The sequence below is a fragment of the Rhamphochromis sp. 'chilingali' genome (assembly GCF_963969265.1).
Source record: "Rhamphochromis sp. 'chilingali' genome assembly, chromosome: 21".
In the NCBI taxonomy this organism is placed as follows: domain Eukaryota; kingdom Metazoa; phylum Chordata; class Actinopteri; order Cichliformes; family Cichlidae; genus Rhamphochromis; species Rhamphochromis sp. 'chilingali'.
The window spans coordinates 4,097,756-4,120,923 of NC_137949.1; the positions used below are offsets into that span (position 1 = coordinate 4,097,756).

General features: G+C 41.2%; 1 protein-coding gene across 1 annotated transcript in view; it reads left to right on the forward strand.

Moving 5' to 3' along the window:
• Positions 1-23,168, forward strand: part of heatr5a (HEAT repeat containing 5a) — a 44,655-nt gene that overhangs the window by 17,088 nt on the left and 4,399 nt on the right. Inside the window, exons 15-38 of the mRNA XM_080871344.1 lie at positions 6,151-6,320; positions 6,423-6,586; positions 7,059-7,164; positions 8,926-9,116; positions 9,894-10,053; positions 10,870-11,059; positions 11,149-11,318; positions 13,970-13,996; positions 15,288-15,432; positions 15,806-15,988; positions 16,333-16,572; positions 16,652-16,830; positions 17,020-17,088; positions 17,223-17,402; positions 17,831-18,065; positions 18,229-18,333; positions 18,430-18,564; positions 19,114-19,241; positions 19,641-19,788; positions 20,677-20,850; positions 21,113-21,214; positions 21,483-21,566; positions 21,990-22,166; positions 22,465-22,616. Coding sequence (XP_080727470.1) covers positions 6,151-6,320; positions 6,423-6,586; positions 7,059-7,164; positions 8,926-9,116; positions 9,894-10,053; positions 10,870-11,059; positions 11,149-11,318; positions 13,970-13,996; positions 15,288-15,432; positions 15,806-15,988; positions 16,333-16,572; positions 16,652-16,830; positions 17,020-17,088; positions 17,223-17,402; positions 17,831-18,065; positions 18,229-18,333; positions 18,430-18,564; positions 19,114-19,241; positions 19,641-19,788; positions 20,677-20,850; positions 21,113-21,214; positions 21,483-21,566; positions 21,990-22,166; positions 22,465-22,616 — 3,614 coding nt within the window. The remainder of the gene's footprint in view (positions 1-6,150; positions 6,321-6,422; positions 6,587-7,058; positions 7,165-8,925; positions 9,117-9,893; positions 10,054-10,869; positions 11,060-11,148; positions 11,319-13,969; positions 13,997-15,287; positions 15,433-15,805; positions 15,989-16,332; positions 16,573-16,651; positions 16,831-17,019; positions 17,089-17,222; positions 17,403-17,830; positions 18,066-18,228; positions 18,334-18,429; positions 18,565-19,113; positions 19,242-19,640; positions 19,789-20,676; positions 20,851-21,112; positions 21,215-21,482; positions 21,567-21,989; positions 22,167-22,464; positions 22,617-23,168) is intronic.

A 23,168-nucleotide genomic window follows, 5' to 3' on the forward strand; every position in this document is an offset into this window, starting at 1 on the left:
TTATGTGGATGTTTAAAAACCAATTGTGGCAGGGTGTGGCTTGGGCACATCTGCAGACTGCAGCCTAGGATTGGAAAAGCAGCAACCGGGAAATAAAGTGTGTAAACCAGTGAAATATGTGGTCAGGTCCGTCATTCCCGTTACATTGGTGATGCGGTTGGACCCCTGGTCCCACTCATCCCTGCCGCTGGTCCATGGGCCGGGGACGCAGATGTTTGGGGGTGGGTAGGCTAGGCTGGACGACTCCCCGGCCTAGATCGGGCGATGGGGGTATGTGGCAGGCTGTGGCCTCCCCTGTTCAAAGGAGTGTGCTGGGATCTGGGGGTTGATGTGTATGTGTCGCTGGCAGCTGAAAAGCTGCAGTCTGGGATTGGAAAAGCAGCAACTGGGGAACAAAGTGTGTCAAAAGTATGAACTATGTGGTCAGGTCCTTATTGCCACACTAAGGACCTGACCTGATTAAGAGAAACAGGATCCCAATAGTGTGAATGCCTCACAGGCATTCACACTATTGGGATCCTGTTTCTCTTTATTCTTTCTTTTTCTTTTTCTAGTTGCTTCCGTACGTTTTTTGCCGCTTAACTAGTCCCCCAGTTTTTATGCCATTATCACCATTCAAATTTTTACAGTTTCTGTCAGCTCTGCTCTTTCCAGCTATATCTTTTGGTTGTTATAACTGTTATATTTTTTGCTATATTAATTTTTTCATCCAGTTTCTGCTCCCATTGAAGTGAATGGCAGACATCCCATAAAATGCTCTAAGTGGCATTATTTGAAGCTTAACTACTTCCACATACTTTCACCTAGAACCACCATTCCACCTTTAAACTATTCTCCTGTCCTTCTGCTACTATTGTCTAATTCAGCTTTTCCATAAGTTCTACCGTTTCCCTTAAATTAATTTTTAACTTTTGTATGAATTATGAGGATTTGCATGGGTTGTTATCGTTGCTATGGACTGAGAGTTTGAGTGCGTGCACTCTAAGCTCTGAATCCCTTCTTCATGTACGAACAAACTCCTGTTGCTTACTCAATGTTCGCTGAACCCACACAAATTATACATCAAAACGTAGGTATTTTTGTTGGCTTTAAGACAGTGTCACTATCATTATCATGCGAGTTACGTTTTTTTTCACAATTTGCCTCGAAGTGACACAAGGTCTGAAAATTCCCCATTCAAAGTCTATGGGGAGGTTGTGAAACTCAGTGCTGAAATCCTGTAACGGGAGGGATTTTCAAATTGTCATATCTCCTTAATGAAGCGAAGTTAAGACATGAGGCTTGTGCCAATATATCTTCAGACACTGCTGACACTCACAGTGGAAGCAGTTTTCACAATTATCTTACCGTTGAGCCATGAATTACGTTTGTTTGAGGGGCGGAAATCTGTCCTTCTCTCAGTTTTCTAACTCTGAAAATGAAGCTGTTTCTTCTCTCGTCATATCTCCACGACGGAGGTACAAAGAGCAGTGAAAGTACACCAAAGTCTGCTGATTCACCCAGTACAAGAATTATGCCTCTATCCCACCTACGTTCTGAGTTACACAACGTTTTGTAACACCAAAAAACGGCATTTTTCGCCTCTCACCGCGATCTAATTCTGACTGCTCATCAGTCTGTTTTGCAGGAAATGCAATTTTTCAACTAGAATAAAATTTATTCTAGTTGCCAATTTCTTTAACTAGTCCCTCAGTTTTCAGCCAATTTTCACCATTCAAGTTTTAAACTGTTCTTTCTTTCTTTCTTTCTTTCTGCTAATGCCTGCTATATCTTTTGGTGCTCATAACTGTTATACTTTTCGAGATATTAAGCTTTTTTTTGCCATTTTTTTTGGCCCATTAAAATCAATGGACCACATTACAAGTGTGATCACTGGTTTTGCCCGCCAGGGTGAGCTGTGTTTTAGCTCAGTGAGATGAACAGCCGTTCTCAGAGCTGGAGACCCGGGTTCAAATCCCACTTATGACAAAAAAAATTTCAATAAACAGTTAAACTTTTTTTAACTCTTTTCAACACAAATTTTAGCTTCTTCGCCTCTTTTCAGCAGAAATTCTGCTGATTCATGTCTATTCAGCAGAATTTTTAGCTTCTTGACCTGTTTTCAGCAACATTGTCAGTTTCTTTACCTCATTTCCGAACAGTTTTCTGTTTCTTCATCTCTTTACAGCAGAAAGTTCAAAAAGTTCACCTCTTTTCAGCAGAATTTTCAGCATCTTCACCTCTTTTCAAGACAATTTTCAGTTTCATCTCTTTTCAGTCACCTGAGAACCAGTTTGGCTCAGCTTCAAATCCTACCTGTGGTCCTCGCCGTACATCTTCCCTCCTCTCACTCTCCCTGCTTTCTTGACACTCTTCAGTGTACCCTTTCAAATAAAGCAGTTTTCAGCAGAGTGCAGCTTCAACACAGTGTTTTTAGCACATAGTTCTCCTTCTCTCTTTTCAGATTCCACTACACTGCATTTTCGCAGGAAATACAACTTTTTCTAGTTCTTTATTCTTCTACCTTATTCTAGTTGCTCCGACCTTTGCTGGTTAACTACTCCCTCAGTTTTCAGCCGATTTTCACCATTCAAACTTTAAACTGTTCTGCTCCTTCTGCTAATGCCTGCTATGTCTTTTGGTGCTCATAACTTTTATACTTTTTGAGATATTAAGCTTTTATGCCATTTTTTTTTTTTTTTTTTTTTGGCTGATTTTTGCTGACAGGGAGCACATTATCAGTGTGATCACAAGTTTAGCTTGCCGGGCTGAGCCATGTCTTAGCTCAGTGAGATAAGCTGCCGTTCTCAGAGCAGGAGGGCCGGGTTCAAATACTGCTTATGGCAACATTTTCTTCAGTAAACGGTTCAACTGTTTTAACTCTTTTCAGCACAATTTTCAGTTTTTTCAGCTCTTTTTAGCACAAATCCAAGATTCTTAAGCTCTTTTCAGTAGAAATTTTAGACTTTCAACTCTTTTCAACACAAATTTCAGCCTCTTCTGCACTTTTTAGCAGAATTGTCAGCTTCTTCACCTCTTTTCAGCACAAATTTCAGTTTTTCAGCTCTTTTCAGCAATAATTTCAGCTCCTTTACCCCTTTTCAGCTAAAACTTCAGCTTTTTCACTTGTTTTCAGCACAAAGTTCTGCTTCTTCACCTCTTTTCAGCAAATTTCAGCTTTGCTCCACAGTGCACATTTTTTCTCTCATCATATCTTTGTTTGGGACTAGAACTCGTTAGGCTCAGTTGGTTGAGCAGCTGCCGTGAGACCCGGTGACAAACGTTCGAATCCTACCTGTGACGGTTGCCACACATCTTCCCCTCTTGCATGCACTCTGTTTTCTTGACACTCTTCAGTGTATCCTTTCACATATACAGCCATCTTCAGCAAGCACTTCTGCTTCTACACCGCTTTTCAGCTGTTTTCAGCAGACTCCACTACATGGCATTCACACTGCATTTTTGCAGGAAATGCAACTTTTTCTAGTTTTAGCAGATCTTTTCATTTACTTTCTCAATTTCATAATATTAGGTTCAGATAAATATGTTAACAGACAGACAGTTCATAATCCAATAAGTGATTTATGTTGTTCTAGACATCCAATAGCTCAGCCATTACACACAGATTTCAGGTTCATATTAGTTTTTAGTAACGCAACTCCCAGCTGAATACATCCAGCTTTCCACCTGAGTCACCGTCTTCAGGACCAGTTGTGAGCAACTCCTAAGGATTCACCTGTATATCAAAAACATATAGATTCTTCTTTCATGGTAACTTATGTACCCTAAACTCTGAGAAACACAAGCATAAAAAGTGTGCTTACTTACTTATTTTTGTTAGTACATTATTTGTTCCTTTTGATCTGCTTGTCTTTGACACATTTATTTGTTCTGCTCTCACAATCCCATGTTGGAAAACAGTCCCTACTTTGTAAAATGTTAATTTAAAAAAAAAAGAAAAAAAGAAAGAGGATGCAATAGAAAACATTTCAAATGTTTAAACTGAGAAATCTACAAATCTTGAATAATTTCATTGGAATGTTCCTCGATGCAAAATTGCAAAAACTTGGGTCACATATCTGTATAACCTCCTGTAGACAGTGATGGGTAGCAAAAGATTACAGCATAATAAAGCTCATAATATTTAAAGATTCACAGAGTCTGAAGAGATGCCTGCCTGTAGTACAGATGTTTGACCAGTTATAAACATCTGGAACATTTTGAAATAAATAATATAATAAACAGGACTCGGGACTATTGATCAGTTAGAATCCTGTGTCAGTCAAGAATGGGGGCAACATTTTTCTCCCAAAAGTCTAGCAGCTGGTCTCATCCGTTTCCAGATGTTTATGCCCCAGTGGTTTATCACTGGGCACAGTGACACTGTTCCAACTTTTTTTTTGACACATGTTGCTGTCATCAAATTCAAAGTTACATTACTTTGGGGTTGTTTTTTTTTTCTTTTCACAGTTAAAACATTTGATACGTTTTCTATGTTCTGTTGTGAATAAAATATTGCAAATCATTACATTCTGTTTTTATTTATGTCCCAACTTTTTGGGGAACAGGGATTGTTAGAATTCAAATGAGTTGGCTGGTAGTGTCTTAAAAACAACAACAGCATATTGTTATATTACCGACATAACGTTCCACTCACATCTGCTCATTTTTGCCATTGCAGCATTATTCTAAATTGCCCCACTGAATGTATCTGGTAAAGGTGAAGGAATATCTTCAGGAATATTGTTTTTTGGTGTTCTGGAACTGTAAATGGAGGTTTCCTTCAAAGGTGCAATTTTTACTTTGAAGCTGAACCTTTGAGCTCTGATTACTGAAGGTAAAAGTTTGGCAAAAATGAGAAAACAGAGTACCTGGACAGTGTTTATAGACACACTGTCCAGTGTTTATTGTCACTTCACATATCTGCAGAACTTCAATATCTAACAGTTCCTGTAGACACTAATGGGTAGCTAAAGATTGCAGCAGTAGTTGATGTGAGTCGGTTTTCTTCTCCAACTACAGAGAGTTTTGGGCTGGTGATGAATCAGCTGGTGTCTGATGTGTCAGGTCAGGACAACCTGCTGCTGCGGAGTCGGGGCGGTCTGCCTCCCCCCACCGCAGGGAAAAGGGAAACACCACCTGGTGGTTCTTTGAGTCCGGGGATGGGCGTCCAGGTACACACCGGCTCACTCCTTGGCGGCCGCTTATCGGGGCCTGGAGCCTGGGGCTCGCTCGGGCCACTTCGGAGGTGGGGTGCCCCCGGCCTCTCGGCCTGGGGCTCGGTCACTCAGGCGCAGCTGGCTGCCGGCGGAGCTCACGGGCGCGTCACTGCAACTCCCCCTGGCTTCTGCTCCGCGGCTGCTGAGTGAGCCCTCATCTGGGACTCTCCTCAGCTCTTTCCGGGACAGTGGCGCAGCTGCCCCTCTGTTGGTCTTCCTTGGTCTTTTGTGTTCTGGGGGCCTCTGGATGTCTGGAGTTTTGATCTCCTCCACACCTGCTTCACGCCCTGGAGGACGGGGCTGTGCCCCCCCCACACCCTCTAGCAGATTATTACATGAAGGAACCTTTTAAAAAACAAAAAACAAGCGCGTCCATGCTCACAGGTGTACACACGGGTGATCACACCCACAAACTACACCCTTTTTGGCTCCTACCTCAAAGCACACTGTGTGCTGTCGATCTTATGTGCTGCACAATAATGTTTAACATTTAGTATTTACTGTCATATTCCCATATATCATTGTGATGTTGTTTATTCTATTACTCTTGTTCTCTTCTGCTTGCTTTCTTTTTTCTTTCTCAGCAGGTGATCCAGGTGATTGATATATGCATTTTTTTTTCTCTGCCCGTTCTGTTGGTTTTTGTCTTTTGCCCTTCTCCCCCGTCCCTCTTCTCAGCTGTTTCTCTTTCCCTCTTTCTTTCTCCCCTCCTTTCCCCCAGTCAAGTCTGTCCCGTATTCAGTAAGTGAAAATAAAATAAACAATAAAAGGTGAATCAAATGGACCATTACGGCAAGGCTGGGATGGTCAGTTTGGTAAAGTAAATCCGTTGGGCATCTTTCTTTGCCTTTAGACAACAATTCTGATGGCAAAAGAGCCAAACGGGACAGGCCAAAAAAAAAAAAGATTGCAGCAGTAGTTGATGTGAGTCGGTTTTCTTCTCCAACTACAGAGAGTTTTGGGCTGGTGATGAATCAGCTGGTGTCTGATGTGTCAGGTCAGGACAACCTGAATCAGACATGTTCAGAGCTTTCTCTGCTGCCTCCCCTCTGTCATTGTGACGACCTACCACTGGCTGGCCCTGCCCTCCATGACACTGACCACAGATACATCGAAGAACAGGTGAGCTTCAGCCCAGCTCTTAACAGTGATGGCTCAAAGGGGGAGAAACTTGACAAGTCTGAGGATTAGAATCAGAAAGACTGCTTTATTTTTATGTTGCAGCTCCACAGTAGCAGTGTGGGAGGAGGATCATTGGACAATGACCCCTTCAGTCTGTGTGAGAGGGGCTACGAAGCTCCCGCTCCTCTTCCATCCCCTGTCGCTCTGGCTACCACTTCCATCCATCTCTTTGGAGCCGTGTTCCCTCACATAATCTCTGCTCAGAGGTAAGCGACCTCTGACAGCCTAACCAGCACAGACTGACACGAGAAGGACATTGTGTATTTATTTAGCTGTTCATTTGCATACTTAATGTTGTTGTAATAACAAACCACAGCAAAAAAATTTAAGCTGCCTCAATAAAGGCAGCACTTCTGCACATTTTACAATTCTTATTTATTTTCTTTCTTTATATTTGAAGAAAGTCTTGGCATTATAAGCACCACTACATCAGTGACGAACACATACAGTTATGTCTAAAACTTGCCCCAGGGGGTGAGAGCTATAATAGTTTAACCCTCACAGCTTTCTCTTTGAACATTACAACAAGTTTGTACTCTTTAGAAGGACACGGTCCTAATCTGAGATGCAGGTTTTTGTTCTCAGTTAGGGCTACAGTTTGGTGCAGCTCTGCCAGATAGATAAGCTTTCTAAGCCAAGCTTAGAAAGCTGTAGAATAATGAGTGTCCTGTGTGTCAGGGTGAAGATACTGGAGCAGTTTGTGGAAACGGTGAACCAGCTAAAGGGTCAACGCCAGCAGACTATCCAGACTCACCTTTGTGCTGCCCTCTGCAGTCTGCTCAAGGTACTGCAACTGCGTAACCCCTGTGTATCTTCCAGAAAACCGGTATTAATGAAAACCCTGATGTTTAAGTGAACAGTTGCCATTATTCTGTTTTTAATCTTTTGTGCTCATCCTTACACTTCATGTGCAATCTTGCATTTGCAAGGCAGTGATGAGATGCACACTAAACTGCACTTTCTATGCTCCGTAATAGTGCACTATACAATACGCATGTGTATTGTATAGTACCCAAGAGATCAGCATACCACTCTCAGGACCAAGATGCATATTGTGTAGTTAGCTGGTTAACTGTGTTTGCTATTACTGTTGATTTTTTACCGCTCAGTTCTAAAAGGTTGATGGGCAGGTGGCGTGGACACCTAAGTTTGCGAATGTGATAACTCAAGTAGGAAGTCGCCTTGGATTTTTAAATTGATCAATTTAAATTAATACAAGGTACATTTATTAAAAATCTCAGACAAGTTTAAATCTCAGTGCATTCCCCCTTAGGGTCAGAGTACGTTTTTGTAAGAATCCGGTGATTGCGATAACTTGAGAACAAGATGTTTGTTTGTAAAATGCACCACAAGAGACAATAGAACACTGGACCTATTTTTTTACTACTGTCAGAGATGCCTACACCTCCACTGCCCTCCCTCCACTGGACAGGTCAGATCACAACCTTGTACTGCTCATAGCAGCATATAGGCCAGTGGTTCAGCGGACGTCAGTGACTGTAAAAACTGTGAAGAGGTGGTCTCAGGGGGCTAGGGAGACACTTTGTGGGGCTTTGGAAGCCATCAACTGGAATGCCCTGTATGAACCACATGGCAGTGACATTGATCATCTTACAGACTGTGTCTGAGAGTCTGAACAGCAACATAGGAACACCCCAGGTAAGTGTTCTGTCCCCTTTCCTCGTCACCATCTATACGGCCGACTTAAAGTATATTACAGAAACCTGTCTCCTCCAGAAATTCTCTGACGACACAGACATTATTGGAAGTATGGACATGGGATGGGAAGAGGAGTACAGAGGACTGATTGATTGCTTCATGAGGTGGTGGTGTGAGGTGAATCACCTGCAGCTGAATGTGGCCAAAACAAAGGAGCTGGTGGTAGACTTTGGCAGGAACAGATCCCGACCCTGTCTGCATTGGTGGGACTGATGTCGAAATAGTCACATCCTTACAAGTATCTGGGAGTTCAACTGGATCACAAGCTGGAGTGGTCTGCCAACACAGACAGGGTAGAGTGGTATTGAGGCAAAGCTCTCAGGGCCAACCACAGGGGTCACAGCATCTCTCTGTAGAAAATTCAAGAGACTGTAGAGCAGGGGTGTCAAACTCCAGGCCTCGAGGGCCGGTGTCCTGTAGGTTTTAGATATCACCCTGGGTCAACACACCCGAATCAAAGGATTAGTTCATTACCAGACCTCTGGAGAACTTCAAGACATGTTGAGGAGGTAATTTAGCCATTTAAATCAGCTGCGTGGGATCAAGGACGCATCTAAAACCTGCCCTCAAGGCCTGGAGTTTGACACCCGTGCTGGAGAGTGACATTTAGAGAGACAATACTTACTTTACAGACTGTTAGGAGTCTCATTTTTTAACATCACCAAGATGTCCATTTACAAAAAAAAAAAAAAAAAAAAAAAAAAAAAAAAGTAATTGTGCATCACAAATTTTTTTTAAGCATAACTTTGCTCCAGTCTCTGAAAAACATAAACCTTTCACAATTCATGACTTTATCACGAAATAACCATAACTAACCTCTCCTCAGCATCAAGGTAGCAATCGGGGCTCTCTGGGGCCTGAGGAGATCCGGCCCCCAGCCTTGTCGCTCCTGTTGGGGGCACTGGAAAGCACCAGTCCTCTGCTACGCTGCCTGGCTGCTGAAGGTCTAGCCCGACTGGTTCAAGTGGTTGGAGATCCAGGGTTCACTGTCTCTATCTCCCTGCTCTGCTTTGATAGGTGGGCAGATGTTAAATCATAGCTTTGTGTACCACTTCTTACACTTGTCTTCATCCCACTGATGAAAATAGTTATAGTAGTCAAAATTCAAGCTTTTTAGTTAGTTGGTTCTTTTAGGAGTTCTTGCCACAGAATGCAGGGGAAAGGCAAAAACGTCCAGGAAACTGATCTGGATCTGTGCTCTCTTTAAAAGAGCAACAGCATAAACAAAGTAGGTCATGATACAAAAATATACTGAAACACACAGAAGTTGCATAATAAGCCAGAAATAGTTCAAAACAAACTTCACATAGCTGTGGCTATGAGTCTGGACCCAAAGATATCACACTGTGTTCAAGACAGGAAACGATGACAGTTGATGTCTGTCGTTTAAAAAAAGAAAACTGCAGCTGTGGGATTTTAGTGTCCCAATTTCACGTTTTTGTTCCTGGACTTCACTGATCTTATTGCATGATTTTCAGTCTTCAATAGTAAATGTTTATCTATGTGCAACACCTCAGTTAATCTCCTGTACGACCCTGTTTAATGTAAATATGTTTTTTGTTTGTTTGGGTTTTTTTTTTTCAAATTATGCAAGAGCAGAATAGGCCACTAAATGACCACTAACCTGTACCTTACCAAAACCTGTAGTTTTTCTTTCATACTCTAGCATTGGATATTGGCTGTGTTAAATGAATTAAAAGCAGTCCCTGGAGACTAGAACAAATAGAGTTGGACGTTTTTCATGAATATAATGTTGGTTAATATCACAGCTGACTTTGTTGATCGTGTCTGCAGGCTGAAGACTGCTCGAGATGCGGCATCACGCAGTGGCTATGCCCTGGCTCTGGGGGCGCTATACCGCTACACTGGAGGAATCAGCTCACCTCAACACCTGTCCACCTGTCTGGGAGTCCTGTTCACCTTGAGCCAGGACAGCACCTCACCCGAGGTCCAGGTACACGCTTACCCTTACACACTTCTAAATCTATCTGTCTGTATACCAGAATGAGAAAATTGAGAAAAACATTTGATAAATTATTTCATTATGCTTCTGTTCTCCACCAAACCACATTACAGGAACCTTCAAGATAAATTGCACTATTTCTTTACTGCTTACACTTCTGCAACACTTAAAACCCCAATTCTGAAAAAGTCGGCAGGCTGTGTAAATAAAACCAAGATGCAATGACTTGCAAATCTGATAAACCCATTGTTTTTACAATAGACGTTAGGAAATATCAAATGTTTATTATGAAATAGTAAAATGTCTCATTTTAAACATTTGATTTGTTCTTTATGTTCCTGTAAAGAAAATATTGGTTTATGAGATTGGCAAGTCATTACTTTGTTTTAAGTGACTTGGAATTAGAGGTACACTTTAAGTGCAGTATCTGGTATAATCTGCAACTTGCTTAGGGACAAGTGGGGGAATATCTGTATGTTTGACTCTATATGTACAAATGTAAAAGATATAAGAACCACGTTTACATCGGAGAATAACAAGCTAAGCTAAAGTCTAAGCTCTAGGTGTGAGCACAAAAGCCCCACCCAACTGTTGCTTAAATCAGGAGAAGGGTTGGCTAATAGGCAACTTGATGTGCATTCCTTCTGCTCTGCAAAGGGTGCTTCCTTTGATTTGTTCAAGTCTCAAGGTATAAAGGATTTAAGGTGAGAAAGTTAAGACTGGACCAGGTTTCTGTTTTGTTTTGGGGGTTTTTTTGTTTTTTTTCCCTTCTTGCTGGTCATACCTTTTGTGTATCTCTGTGTCCAGACCTGGTCTCTCTACAGTCTTTCTCTGGTGGTCGACCTGTCAGGTGGTCTTTATAGAACCCATGCGGAACCATCGTTCACTCTCGTGCTCCGGCTGCTGCTCTCCACTCCACCCACCCACCCTGAGGTGCACTACAGCCTAGGACGCTGCCTGCATTGCCTGATCACCTGTTTGGGCCCAGACCTGCAGGGTATGGAACCCCTTTGTCATACCCAAGGACAGTTTCAAAATTAGAGAATGTTTTAGGGATGTGTAAGTGATTTGTGTTTTTGACTCCAGGTAATGGCGCAGCAGTGTCTGGTCTGCGCTCCAGCTGTCTGGTTGCATGTGGAGTGATGCAAGACAGTCCAGACTGTCTTGTTCAGGCCAGGGCCATTTCCTGTTTGCAACAGCTGCACATGTTCTCACCTCCACACGTCAACCTGACCAGCCTTGTACCTGCACTCTGTGTAAGTACACCTGAGGAGGCATGGCTTTCTATAGCTTTTTCTTTTCTATAAGCTGACTAGAACCGTGTTTCCCAACCTTTTGGAGCCACGCCACATATTTCACATTAGAAAAATCACACGGCACACCACCAAACAAAAAGGTCACAAAAAGCATATTGATCATTTTTCACTATGCACCAGGCATAGCAGAATTGGTTTTGGTTTGTCCCCAGGATACCTTTTTTGCTTTCTTCTGGCCACTACTCATGCTAGGGCCTTCATCTGGGTCAGGATTTTCTCCAGGACCCAGGTCAGATTCTTTTCAAATATTTATCTATTGCTATTACTTGCCGCGTTGTCTCACTCACAGCATGACTGTTTTACTGGCAGTTGGCATTCTATTTAATTATAGCAGGTAGTTGTACTGGTTTCTAGTGGAAGAGAATGTAATTGTTCTGCCTATTACTCACGCTGGTGATTTAGAGTACTAATCAGTTGGAACCAGATAATCTTCCTAGGCGTACCTACTCATTTCTCGCGGCACATAGTGGTTGGGAAACACTGGTCAAGAAACCTTTTTTTGTATTTACAAAAGAAAACAAGGACCAAAAAAGTTGACATTTATCACATTTTCTGGCAAAGAAGGTATATTTTTTAAACCTCACCTTATGATTATTCATTGATATTGTAAACACCAAAGCTTAAAACTCTACTTCTGTAAAGCCTCAGTCACAAATAACTATTTTTTTTATGTTTGTCACACTAAAATGTTTCAGATCGTCAAAAAATGTAAATATTAGTCAAAAATAACACGTCAACATGAAACGCAGATTCTAAATGGTGTTTATTGTTAAGGGGGAAAAAATCCAAATCTACCCTGTGTGAAATAGTGATTTCAAGTTGAAGCACACTTGGGTTTCTCAGCAGGACAATGAAATCAAAACACATCAGCAAGTCCGCCTCTGAATGGCTTAAGGAAAACAAAAAGACAACTTTGGATTGGCCTACTCAAAATCTTGACCTGAATCCAATTGAGATGCTGTGGCATGACTTTAAAAAAGGGGGTTTATGCTCGAAAACCCTCCAGTGGTTCTGCAAAGATGAGTGGCTCTAAATCCCTCCACAGCTCTAGAAGCCAGTTATCACAAAGGCTTGATAGCAGTTTTTGCTGGCTCCAGGGTAGCCCAGCCAGTTATTGGGTTTAGAGGGCAATCAGTTTTTCACTCAGGAACATTAAGGTTAGGATTTTTTTCCACTTAATAATTACACCACTGTATTTCGCATTATCATTTCCTTCTCTTCATCTGCCTCATCCACCACTACTCTCTCCTGCATCATTTCCATCTCCTCCTCTTCCTTCTCGCCTCAAGCCTCATGTCCTGAACTTAAATCAAGACTCTAACATAAGAAAATGTGCATAAACATACTTATTTATTACTACTATATTGTCACAGTTAGTTACTGTCAACAGATAAAACATGCGACCCATCACCAGATAGCTGACAAAGTACTGGGTGTAAAAGTAGCAGCTATTTATAAGCTAACTAGCTAACATTGGGCTCAAATGCTCTAAAAATGACACTTTCCCTATGATAAACAGTTTGATTACATAATTACACCATCAGTGTCGCTGTCATGGGGCGGAAGTGAGGTTTATTTATTTATTTATTAACCTTTATTTAACTAGGAAGATCCCATTGAGATTAAAAACCTCTTTTTCAAGGGATACCTTGAAAAAGAGGTTAATTGAGTCATCGCCACAAATCAGATTGCTTTCACAAATGCAGCTTTACACCCTCCTCCAGAGTAAATAGATGTGAAAACCCGGCATATTGACAGCTGAGGTAAACAGTGGACTGATAGGCTGATGAATGCCAGCCCATTTGAGGTGACTCGGGGTAAAAAGAACAAATAATTGCAAAATATTTGACAAATATTCTGATTTTTTTTTCCTGATTTGTCACTAGATGTTTATTATTAAAATATGTTAAAATATGGTGTTTCAGAGAGAGACTTTATCCATGCTCCTAGATGCATGAAGGAGCATTTCTGCAGGTCCTTCCTTCCTGCAGCTGTCAGACTGTACAATCAATATAGCTCCCAACAAACATAGATGTTTACATCAGTGCTGTAACTTGCACTATCTTATCAACCGATTCACACTACAACCTGGGCCTCTTATCTGTATTTAATTTTATTTAATATTAATAACTATACAGAACTCTGTTTTTGGTAACTATTGGCCTTGATGTAAATGTGTAAAAAAAATGTGTATGTTGTGTATGTGTGCTGTGTACTGTTTGTTTGTATATGTGTTTTTCATTCTGCTGCTGTTACAACCAAATTTCCCCTTGTGGGACAATTAAAGGATTATTCTATTCTGTTCTCTATTCTATTCTATCAGAGAGACTTTATTAATCGCAGAGGGACATTGAGTACAAAAAGGTTTTATACACGGTCATGGCTGTTATAGGGTTGTTGGGTTCAGTTTTGATAAAATGTTGTTAAACATCATCATGCTTCCTGTTTGACAGACACAACTTGTCCAAACTCGACTGGATTCATATTTCATCTCTGCATACTGCATTTCCTGCCATGTTTCTCTGCTGTGTCGAAATTAGAGTTCGTCCAGATTTATAGTGTGTGTTGTTTTTGATCATTCTGTCTTACAGGAGATCTTGTTGGATTATTCCGTATTGGTAGGTTCTTTTTTTTTTTTTCCCCCAAGGTCCGCAGCTGCTGTCTCTCAGTTTTAGCTTTGTAATCTCTTTTTTTTCTTTTTTTTTTCATTGTGACTTTTCTGTTGCTGTGACCTTGGTCTGGGCGATAAAAATACTCTTCACACAAAGTTCCTTTCACAATAAATATCCTGAGAACTTAGACAGATAGGAAAGATTTTAGATTATTTTTATATTATTTCTTTATTTAAGCACAAAATGATTGCTTTTGTGGCTTTGTTTAATCAGGATCCTGATTAGCAGCTTCAGACTTGGCTGTTCTTCCTTAGCTGACATTTTTGCATCCAGGAAGAACCACAAAATTGATTTTCCACAAACATCACCATCTGCTTAACTGTTAGTGGAAATATCTATACATCAGCTAGGTATTGGAACATATCTTAGGAAGGCGTAGTGAGATTTTTAGACACACCTCAGGCTGTTAACACAGTAGTATAGTAGTTGTATAGTGCCTATTTGTACTACTTTTACAGTTGTATTTTTCAGGGTATGCTAGCTCAGAAATTTGTTATAAATAACAGTTTTAAATGTGATCTCAAAAAAGATGCCCATATCGCCCAGAGTCACTGTGTCACTGACACTCTGTTTTAACACAGCTCCTCGTCACTTATGAACACACCATTCTGTTGGAATGAATCCTGTCAGCTCAGTTTTCTGTTTTGCAGAATTTTAACCTTTTTCCCTGTTTTACAGTATTAATTAAGTTTTTTTTCTTATTCTTTGAGTGTTTATTCTTAATTTACTATCTACTCTCACTTTGTTTGCTTTTCAGCTAACACATTAACAGCCTCAAGTGCAGTTCTGACAAAAAGTTCCTCCGTTGTTTTTTTTATCCCCCACAGTGTTTCCTCTGGAGAAAGTGTTGCTACTATTAGTTTGTAGATTGTTTTTGTTTGTTCATACAACAAAGTTTGATTAAAAGCACAATATTCTATAATTGTAGAATTTTTAATGTGAATATTAAACCCAAAAATATACCGGTTTTGTTTTTTGTGCTGTTAGCCAGACTTTTAAAAACAAAACAAAGTATTCCACTCAAACTCAGTTTTAGGAACTTGTAAACGTTATTATTTGAGAGAATACTGTTCCATATTGATGGGCTGTTTTTAAGGTCCGCAGCTGCGGACCTTGAAGATTTGGTGGAAACAACTCCTGGATGAAACACTGTCTTTAGCAGCATGCTTTCCCCTGATGAAAAAGTACAGTGTCAGGTAGAGTTGTTATGTGTGTGAACTGTGTGTTTGTGTTTCAGGCAAACCTGTGCAGCTCGTTCCTATGTTTGCGCCGGGCCGTGGTGGCGTGTTTGCGCCAGCTTGTCCAGCGGGAAGCCCTGGAGGTCTCTGAGCATGCCATTGCTCTGGTCAAAGAGCTCCCAAGACGAGACAACACGCAACTTGGTGAGAAGAAACAGACATTTTATGGAAACTATGATGATTATCAGCCTTCTTTTTTAACAGGACTGCATTTTTCAGTTTGTTAGTGTTAGCAGTCCATTTTTTTTTGTTTGGATTGATAATAAATGAACTTTATTCTCTGGCCCTTCAGCTCACTGTTGTTGTCTGACTTCTGTTGATCTCACGTTTTTATTGATGTGTGTTTCATTGCTTGTGAAGCTCTCTTTGTGCAGTGAAATTTGCTTGATTTTGTTTTATCATTAAATTTCACTTACACACAGTTACTTGCTTCTGTTTGTAGCATATGAGCAGTTTATTGCAGCGCACCTCTCTTCTACATCTTTGCTCACCTAATCCTTTCGATCTGTCTGAGCAGATGTCACTATAAAAGAGGTCGGTCTCGAAGGTGCTCTGTTCATTCTGCTGGACCAGGAGTCAGACTTCAGTCTGAGGAAGGACATTCAAGAGACTCTGGTTCATATGATGGCAGCGAGTGCCACCAGCAGCAAACTGGCCCACTGGCTGAAGCTCTGCAAAGATGTCCTGTCTGCAACTACAGGTGGGCTCAGGAGGTTGGCAGCCTGTAGCTGTTTCTTTGAGTACCCAAAAGCTCAAGTTTACATTTCTGTTTTCAGACTAAAAGTTAAAGGGCTTAAATTATATAAAGAATAAGATATTTTTTTAAAGGACAGAATTTTATTTTATGGAATCTGGGTTCTGTCAGAAAAAAGGAGGGAGGGGTCAGCTGAAAAAGAAATATTTCATTGATGATTGCTTTGAATGTGTAGAATGGAAAAAAGCTGGCAGTTTGTTTGAAAACTACTGAGGATTAAGATAATACCTGGTGATTATGAGTTAATGGGTCACTGATAGCGTCTGTGACGTTAAAAATCTGTGTTAAAGATGGTCGTGCCCCATTGGAGTCGAAACAGGAGGATGAAGACGCAGACCCTGGCAAAGATGATGACTCCTCTGCCTTCAGAGCCCGGTCTGAGTCTGGTGGCCCATTCACAGCGCTGCGCTCAGCCACACGTTGTTTCGCCATGGAGTGTGTGTGTCGCATCATAGCACAGTGCGAGACTGCCGACCCAGCTCACTTTGACATGCCTCTTGCTCAGGAACGACGCCTGCATGACTCCACTGGTAAGACCTCACAGGGATTTGCTCGGTTTATGTTTCTGGATGTCTCAGACATCGTTGATCTCTCACCCGTTTCTCTCAGATTTCCTGGTCCTCCATCTTGGCGACCTGGTACGCATGGCGTTTATGGCATCAACAGATCACAGTGATGAGCTGCGACTAGCAGGGCTCCAAACACTCCTGGTTATCATCAGACAGTTCTCAGCCATTCCAGAACCAGAGTTTCCTGGTCATGTGATCCTGGAGCAGTACCAGGCTAATGTAAGGATCAGTAACTCATCTGAACTGTTGATTTTAGTTGCCATCAACAGCAAGTTACTAAAAGAAGAGGTGACATTACACAGGGGTAAACGGGCTCCTGAAAATCCTGACTTTTTTTCTATTTGAAAAGATGCTACAGAATCTGCTGTGTCAGAGTCCTGTAGTATTTTAATTTGTATGTGTTTGCAGGTTGGAGCTGCTCTCAGACCCGCCTTCACCGCTGATGCTCCTCCTGACATTACTGCCAAAGCCTGCCAGGTGAACAGTTGTCAGTAATCATTTTCATAATCCTCACTGCTGCGCTGCTCGGGTCATTCTGTCTGCCCTGCAGGTCGTCAGCTAATGAACAGAGATGTAAAGTGTTACCTTTAATGCTGCCTTTTCCTCTACAGGTGTGTAGTGCATGGATCGCTAGTGGTGTAGTCAGTGACCTCCGTGACCTGCGACGTGTCCACCAGCTCCTTGTCTCCTCATTGGCTAAGGTCCAGAGTGGAAGGGAAGCGTCAAGCCAGCTGTACAATGAGGCTGCTGCTGCCATGGAGACACTGGCTGTTCTCAAAGCCTGGGCTGAGGTGAGTATTTACCCTTTTTAGTCGTTCGTTTTTTAATCTTCTCGTCATCTTACATCATTATTGAAATGTTTTATTGCAGAAAAAAATACTTCTCTTTTTGTTTTGCTTTTTTCTGCAGCAATAGTAGCGCAAAGACTTGAATCCAAACGTCCATTCGTGTGTCTAAAATATTCTTGATGATACAGCTCGGGATAATGTTTCGAATAGCACTTACCTCAATACTCTCCTGATAACAACTTGTTGCGTGTTAGGCAGAATGACTTGATAGGGTTTTTAATAACAGCCCTAAGCACCAAATGTCTCCAACATCTTGTTTTTGGCAAGATATTATCTAGATAATGAGTATTGTGTATCAATCGTAAATATTTCTGCAGAAAATAAATTAAATTATTGCTGCAATTTTCTGTGGTTTTCTTCATTTCTGTCAGGTTTACATTGTAGCTGTTCAGAGGAGCAAACAAAAAGAAAGCTCTCATAGACCAGCTGACCCATCGGTCTCCTCTCTGGCCAGTGACAGCTCAGGCTCTGAGTCAGGAGGGGCGGGCCTTCTGAAGTTGGTCCAATCAGAGCTATCGACACTGAGCCGTCTATGGCTGGCAGCACTACAGGACTATGCACTACTGACCCTCCCACAGGAGTACTCATCACAGCTACCTGCAACAGGTGGGATATAAACTTGTTTTGATTTCTTTTTTTCATATAGGGCCAGGTATAGATAGCTTTTCTCCCCTAATAAAGTAATCCGGACCACAGCTGTGATTAGATAATTTTATTTTGAGAGATATGGTGTTTCTTTATTTTTTTCCTCTCTCTCTTTCTCATGCAGGAGGTTCCTTCTACACAGCAGAGACTGTCAGCCAAGCAAGACGTCATTACACATCGTCCTGGGCTCCCATCCTCCATGCCACCTCCCTCTGGCTCCACAGCACAGGTTAGTATTCCTCCTTCTCACTCTTAATACCGCTGTTCTTTCATTGCAATAAGCAGATACATGTAAAAGTATCTGTTACTTTACGTGTGTGTGCAGGTTTTGTGATGTCAGATGAAGCGCCTGCTAACCTATCTAGACCAGCAACACCTACCTCCATGGGAAACAGAAGCTCTGTGGGTGGAGCAAAGAGTCCGGAAGACATTAATACTGACAGATTGCACCTCATACTTGGTAACAAACTGGTTATAACTGCTGAGTAAAATGTGTTTATGTATTAAATTCTGTCCTATTGTATTGACTTTGATTGATTGATTGATTGATTGATTGGTAATTTATTTCAACATGTGAACAATATACAAGTACATTTAGAAAAGAAATAAGAGAGAAAAAAAATACTATACAAATTACATACAAAAAAACATTCTGATTAATTTACATGTTGAAAGGGAGTGGGAAGAAGTATACACTTATTTAATCCCACCCCTTTGCCATAAATTATCAGTGAATATTTAGTCAGCTTCCTTACTGATATAATTTGTAATAAAAATAGTGAACAGATTTCTGATATACTATATACTATAATATCACATCATGAATTTTTTGTTTGTTTGTTTTTAAATAGAGACATTCACTTAATTTAAATATTTTCCTTTTCTTTATAGATCGAGAAGATCATATTTTTATAACTCTTTTTGAACAGTTTTATGTTTGGACATTGCTTTAATTCCATATTCAGACTGTTCCATAGTTTCACTCCAATCATGTTGGTCTCGCATTCAGGGATCAGCGTGGAGTTTCTCTGTTCTCCACATTCAGAGGACCAGATGGAGACCATCACCTCCTGTCTGAGAGCTCTGCAGGTGCTGCTGGAAGTTTCGTGGCCCCGAGCAAAGATTGGAAATGACCAGGTGAGGCACAGCTTTTACTAGTTTTCACAGTAAACACGATTTGAAACATTAGCCTTTCGACACTAGAATCCAAACTAAATTGTACAGGTTTGAATTTGACTGGCAATTCTATATGTGCGGTATTTATTTCCCAGTGAATAATGACGTGAAGTTATGACTCTTCTGTACAGTTAAATGCAATATAGGGTAGTGTAAATAATAGTTGTTGTTTTGTTTTTTTTAGCTGGCACAACAAAAACCTAAAACCTCAATTAATATTAATGGCTGTCATCTCTCTCTGTGTTGCATGATTTACTGCTTCACTCTGCATGCGCTCACCTAGAAAGGGTCATTCAAAGCTCATTTAACTCCTAATAATAAACTGCATTGGTCGAGTGCTGACTTTCTTTGTCTGTTTAGGCTCTGAGCGTGGAGCTACTCAGCGTCCTCCACAGACTCATGGTGACCAGAGAGTCTGTATCAGTTCAGCTCGCTGTGTTGGATTTATTGCAGCGAATTGTAGCTGCTGCTCATGAGCACATCAGGGAGAAACGCCACAGTGCTGAAGGTAAACACAAAATTTCCTTAGGGATTAATAAAGTATTCTGATTCTAAAAAGATTATTCTGCTTCTTCTTTTTGAAACCTCACGTGGTATCTCAGTACGGGAAGCGCTTTCTGGTGTGACTAACCACACCGACTCTACTACTACCACATCTATGTAAGTTAGATCAGTTACTTCAAGGACACAGGGTCCCCTGACTACTTTTAAATAGTCTGTCTCGCACATATAAATTACATGGAACTGACACCAGCACCAGTCTCTAATTTTGATTGCTCTTTACTGGCCCAGCAGGCACTGGATGGTAGAGCTAGCTTGTCTGCTCCACAGCCAGCCAAAGTCACTGTCTTTGCACAGGGGAGATATATCACTCTGTTTTCTCTTTAAAATAAGCGATGCCCTCCTTGGGATGTGGAAGAAACACACAGAGAATGCCTGGTCTTGTTCAGGGGCTGTTATAAAGGGGATCAGGGGATCCCGTGTCCTTGAAATGATTGGTCTGTCTTAGTAAGATATAGTAGTAGTGGTCAAGCCAGAAAGTGCTTCCAATAGTGAGATACCTCACTCGTTTATGTATCATTTCTTTTGTGTTCAATAAATCCTCTTAGAGGAGTAAAACCAGCTTCTCAACCAAGGGAAGCAATAAACCACTTTTACAACCAGACGGCAAAAATTCCTTTCTGATCTCAACAAAATCGTAACGCAAGCTTCACTTTTTATCTTTTTCTGGAACTTCCAGCTACATTGAATCTTTCTCATCAGGTCTCAACAGTTCTAATAATTGTAATCTGTAATTTTTAGATCCAGTTTGTATATGTCTGAACCTATCTAGATTGTTGCCAAACAGAATAATTTAAATGCTCCTTTCATACTATTTAACTTTAATGTTTCTTAGTGGATGATGGCGCAGCAGAGAAGGAAACACTTCCAGAGTTTGGGGAGGGGCGAGACACTGGTGGTTTGGTTCCTGGTCACTCACTGGTTTTTGGTGCTCTGGAGCTCTGCCTCTGTGTACTGGTCCGGAAAATCCCACAGCTGAGCCCCAAACTGGCTGGAACTAGTCCAATTGGTAAGGAGATGGATGGGAACAGGGAGGGCTGCTGCAGAGAGGGAGAAGAAATAAATAAATGGAAGGACTCAAGGGAACTTCATTTCAGATACTCTCTGTCAGTGGTGTATGATTGGCTAGACAAGCACAAGACAAAGATTTTTGTAGCTACTGTCAAAAACAAATTTTTTTTAAAAAAATTCCAAAATAGCATTCCTTCATTCTTGCGGATAAAAGCGTCTGCACATATAAACCTATCAGTATTTTTGGGGTGTGCATTTAGGTCCTGGAGGCTCAGCGTGGACTCTGACAGACAGCGACTGTCGTCTGGTAGCATCAGCTCTTTGTGTGCTTTCTGAGCTGCCGTCCATCTGCTCTCCTGAAGGTGAGAGCATGAATCACCCATTTTCTCATGCTAACACAACAATAAAGGGACTGGCATGGTTGTATTAGAGCCCTTGAGTTTTAGCTACTTACTACTGAAGGGCTCTGGGCTGTGTGTTGGTTTTTTGGAGGAGAGCACATCTGCATAGGTTGCATACCCATAATCCTTCAGTTTGTCTAGCCAAATATCTATGCAAATGGACACACATGCGATGCATCTCCTTTTATTGGTCTGTTGTTGGTTTGATGGCTGTCTGTCCTCTTTGTAGGCAGTGTGTCCATTCTCCCCACTGTCCTCTACTTGCTGCTGGGAGTCCTGAGAGAGTTGGTCCACCAGCCCAGCGCGCAAACAGGTTAAGACAAATAATTTAGACTGTAATGTCCATAAATAATTTATGTTATTAATGTGGCTAAGGTGGGTGTTATACTAACTGTGAAGTAACAAAGTAAAAACGTCTATACCAAGAGCATTTTATACACATAAAGTAAATAATTAAACTGACATTGTCACATAAAAGTGACATAAATACATAAAAGTGACATTTACCAAAAACAAAACTAAAAGAGTCAGGATTAATCGGGTGGACGTTAACAGCATCTCATTCAGTTTTTAAATAAGCACATCTTCTCTCCTTCAAAGCCAAACCGTCAGAGCTGAAAATAACAATAAATTGTGTTTCTGCAAGTTTAGAAATGGACTTCAGTAAAATGTATAAGTATTTTGTCCACTCAGTGATCATGTTTGATATCAATGATGATGTTAAACTTGCTTACAGGTGCTTCAGCAGTTGAATCGGCAGGTGGGGCTTGTCTGAGTGTGGTCATCCAGGCGGCTATTCAGGCTCTGAAGTCCGTCTTGACTTCACCCATGAGCCGACAAGAGAAATGTCGAGGATCCTGGAACCTGCTGCTGCAATCAGCTCTAAATACACTTCTAACATTTTGGGACAGTGGTACGTACAGTGTGAATGTAACTTACAAACGTGCAGCTCTCTGTAGTTTTAGCAAGTGCTTCTAAAAAATCTTCAATTTGCCACCCATATACCTACAGGCACTATGCAATAAAGCTGTAAGGTATTTCTGTGCTAATAATAAAGTCCTCATTAGCAGTACTCCCTATGGCCAGAGAGGTGATGGAGAGAACTGTAGACTCCACACTGACTGATTAAAAATTACAGCCACTGGCAGAAAAATGCTAAACTACCAAACACTGAAGAGAATGCCTGAAATTGTTTCTTTGTGTAATTTCAGGGCCTTCCAGCGGTGTTGTAGACAAGGTCAGCCTCCTCACCGCTCTGACCGTCTTCCTGCTATCTGCTGGTCCTGATGTCTGTACCATTGAGCCTCTGCACAAGCTCTGTCTGCAGCGCTTCACCACCAGCATAGACTCCAAAGACCCTCTGGTAATATCTGATAGTTAGGCTATATTCTGACCATGACCTCTCTTAGAAGATGGACATTCTAAAAGCCAGAGAGTGTCTGCAAGACCTCAGGTAGTATAGAGGTCTATATAAAAATAGCCCTCGGCGCCTTTGCTGTTAACCTTAGTAAACACTTTCCTGTTGACTTTGTGAGCTCAGTCACTAATTTCAAGTTTTACTGAATACACCGTGAAGTTAATTCGGGTCTGTTTCAGACTCGGAGAGTAGCATAAAGTAGGGTTTGCTCATTTACTAACAACTTGTGACAGAGAAATCATTATGAACTGAGCATGCAGCATTCTGCAGTTTCAGTCATTTCAACCTTGTGTTTTGACAATCAGTGCTTTTTGTTTGTTTTCTTTAAAAGGAACAATGTATACAGTGTGGCAATGACCATCTTTCATATACAGTTTGTGCCTCAAAGTGTTTTTCCGCCACATATTTCTGTTGCCATTAACTATACCAGTGGTAAATGGTAAATGGCCTGTATTTATATAGCGCTTTACTAGTCCCTAAGGACCCCAAAGCGCTTTA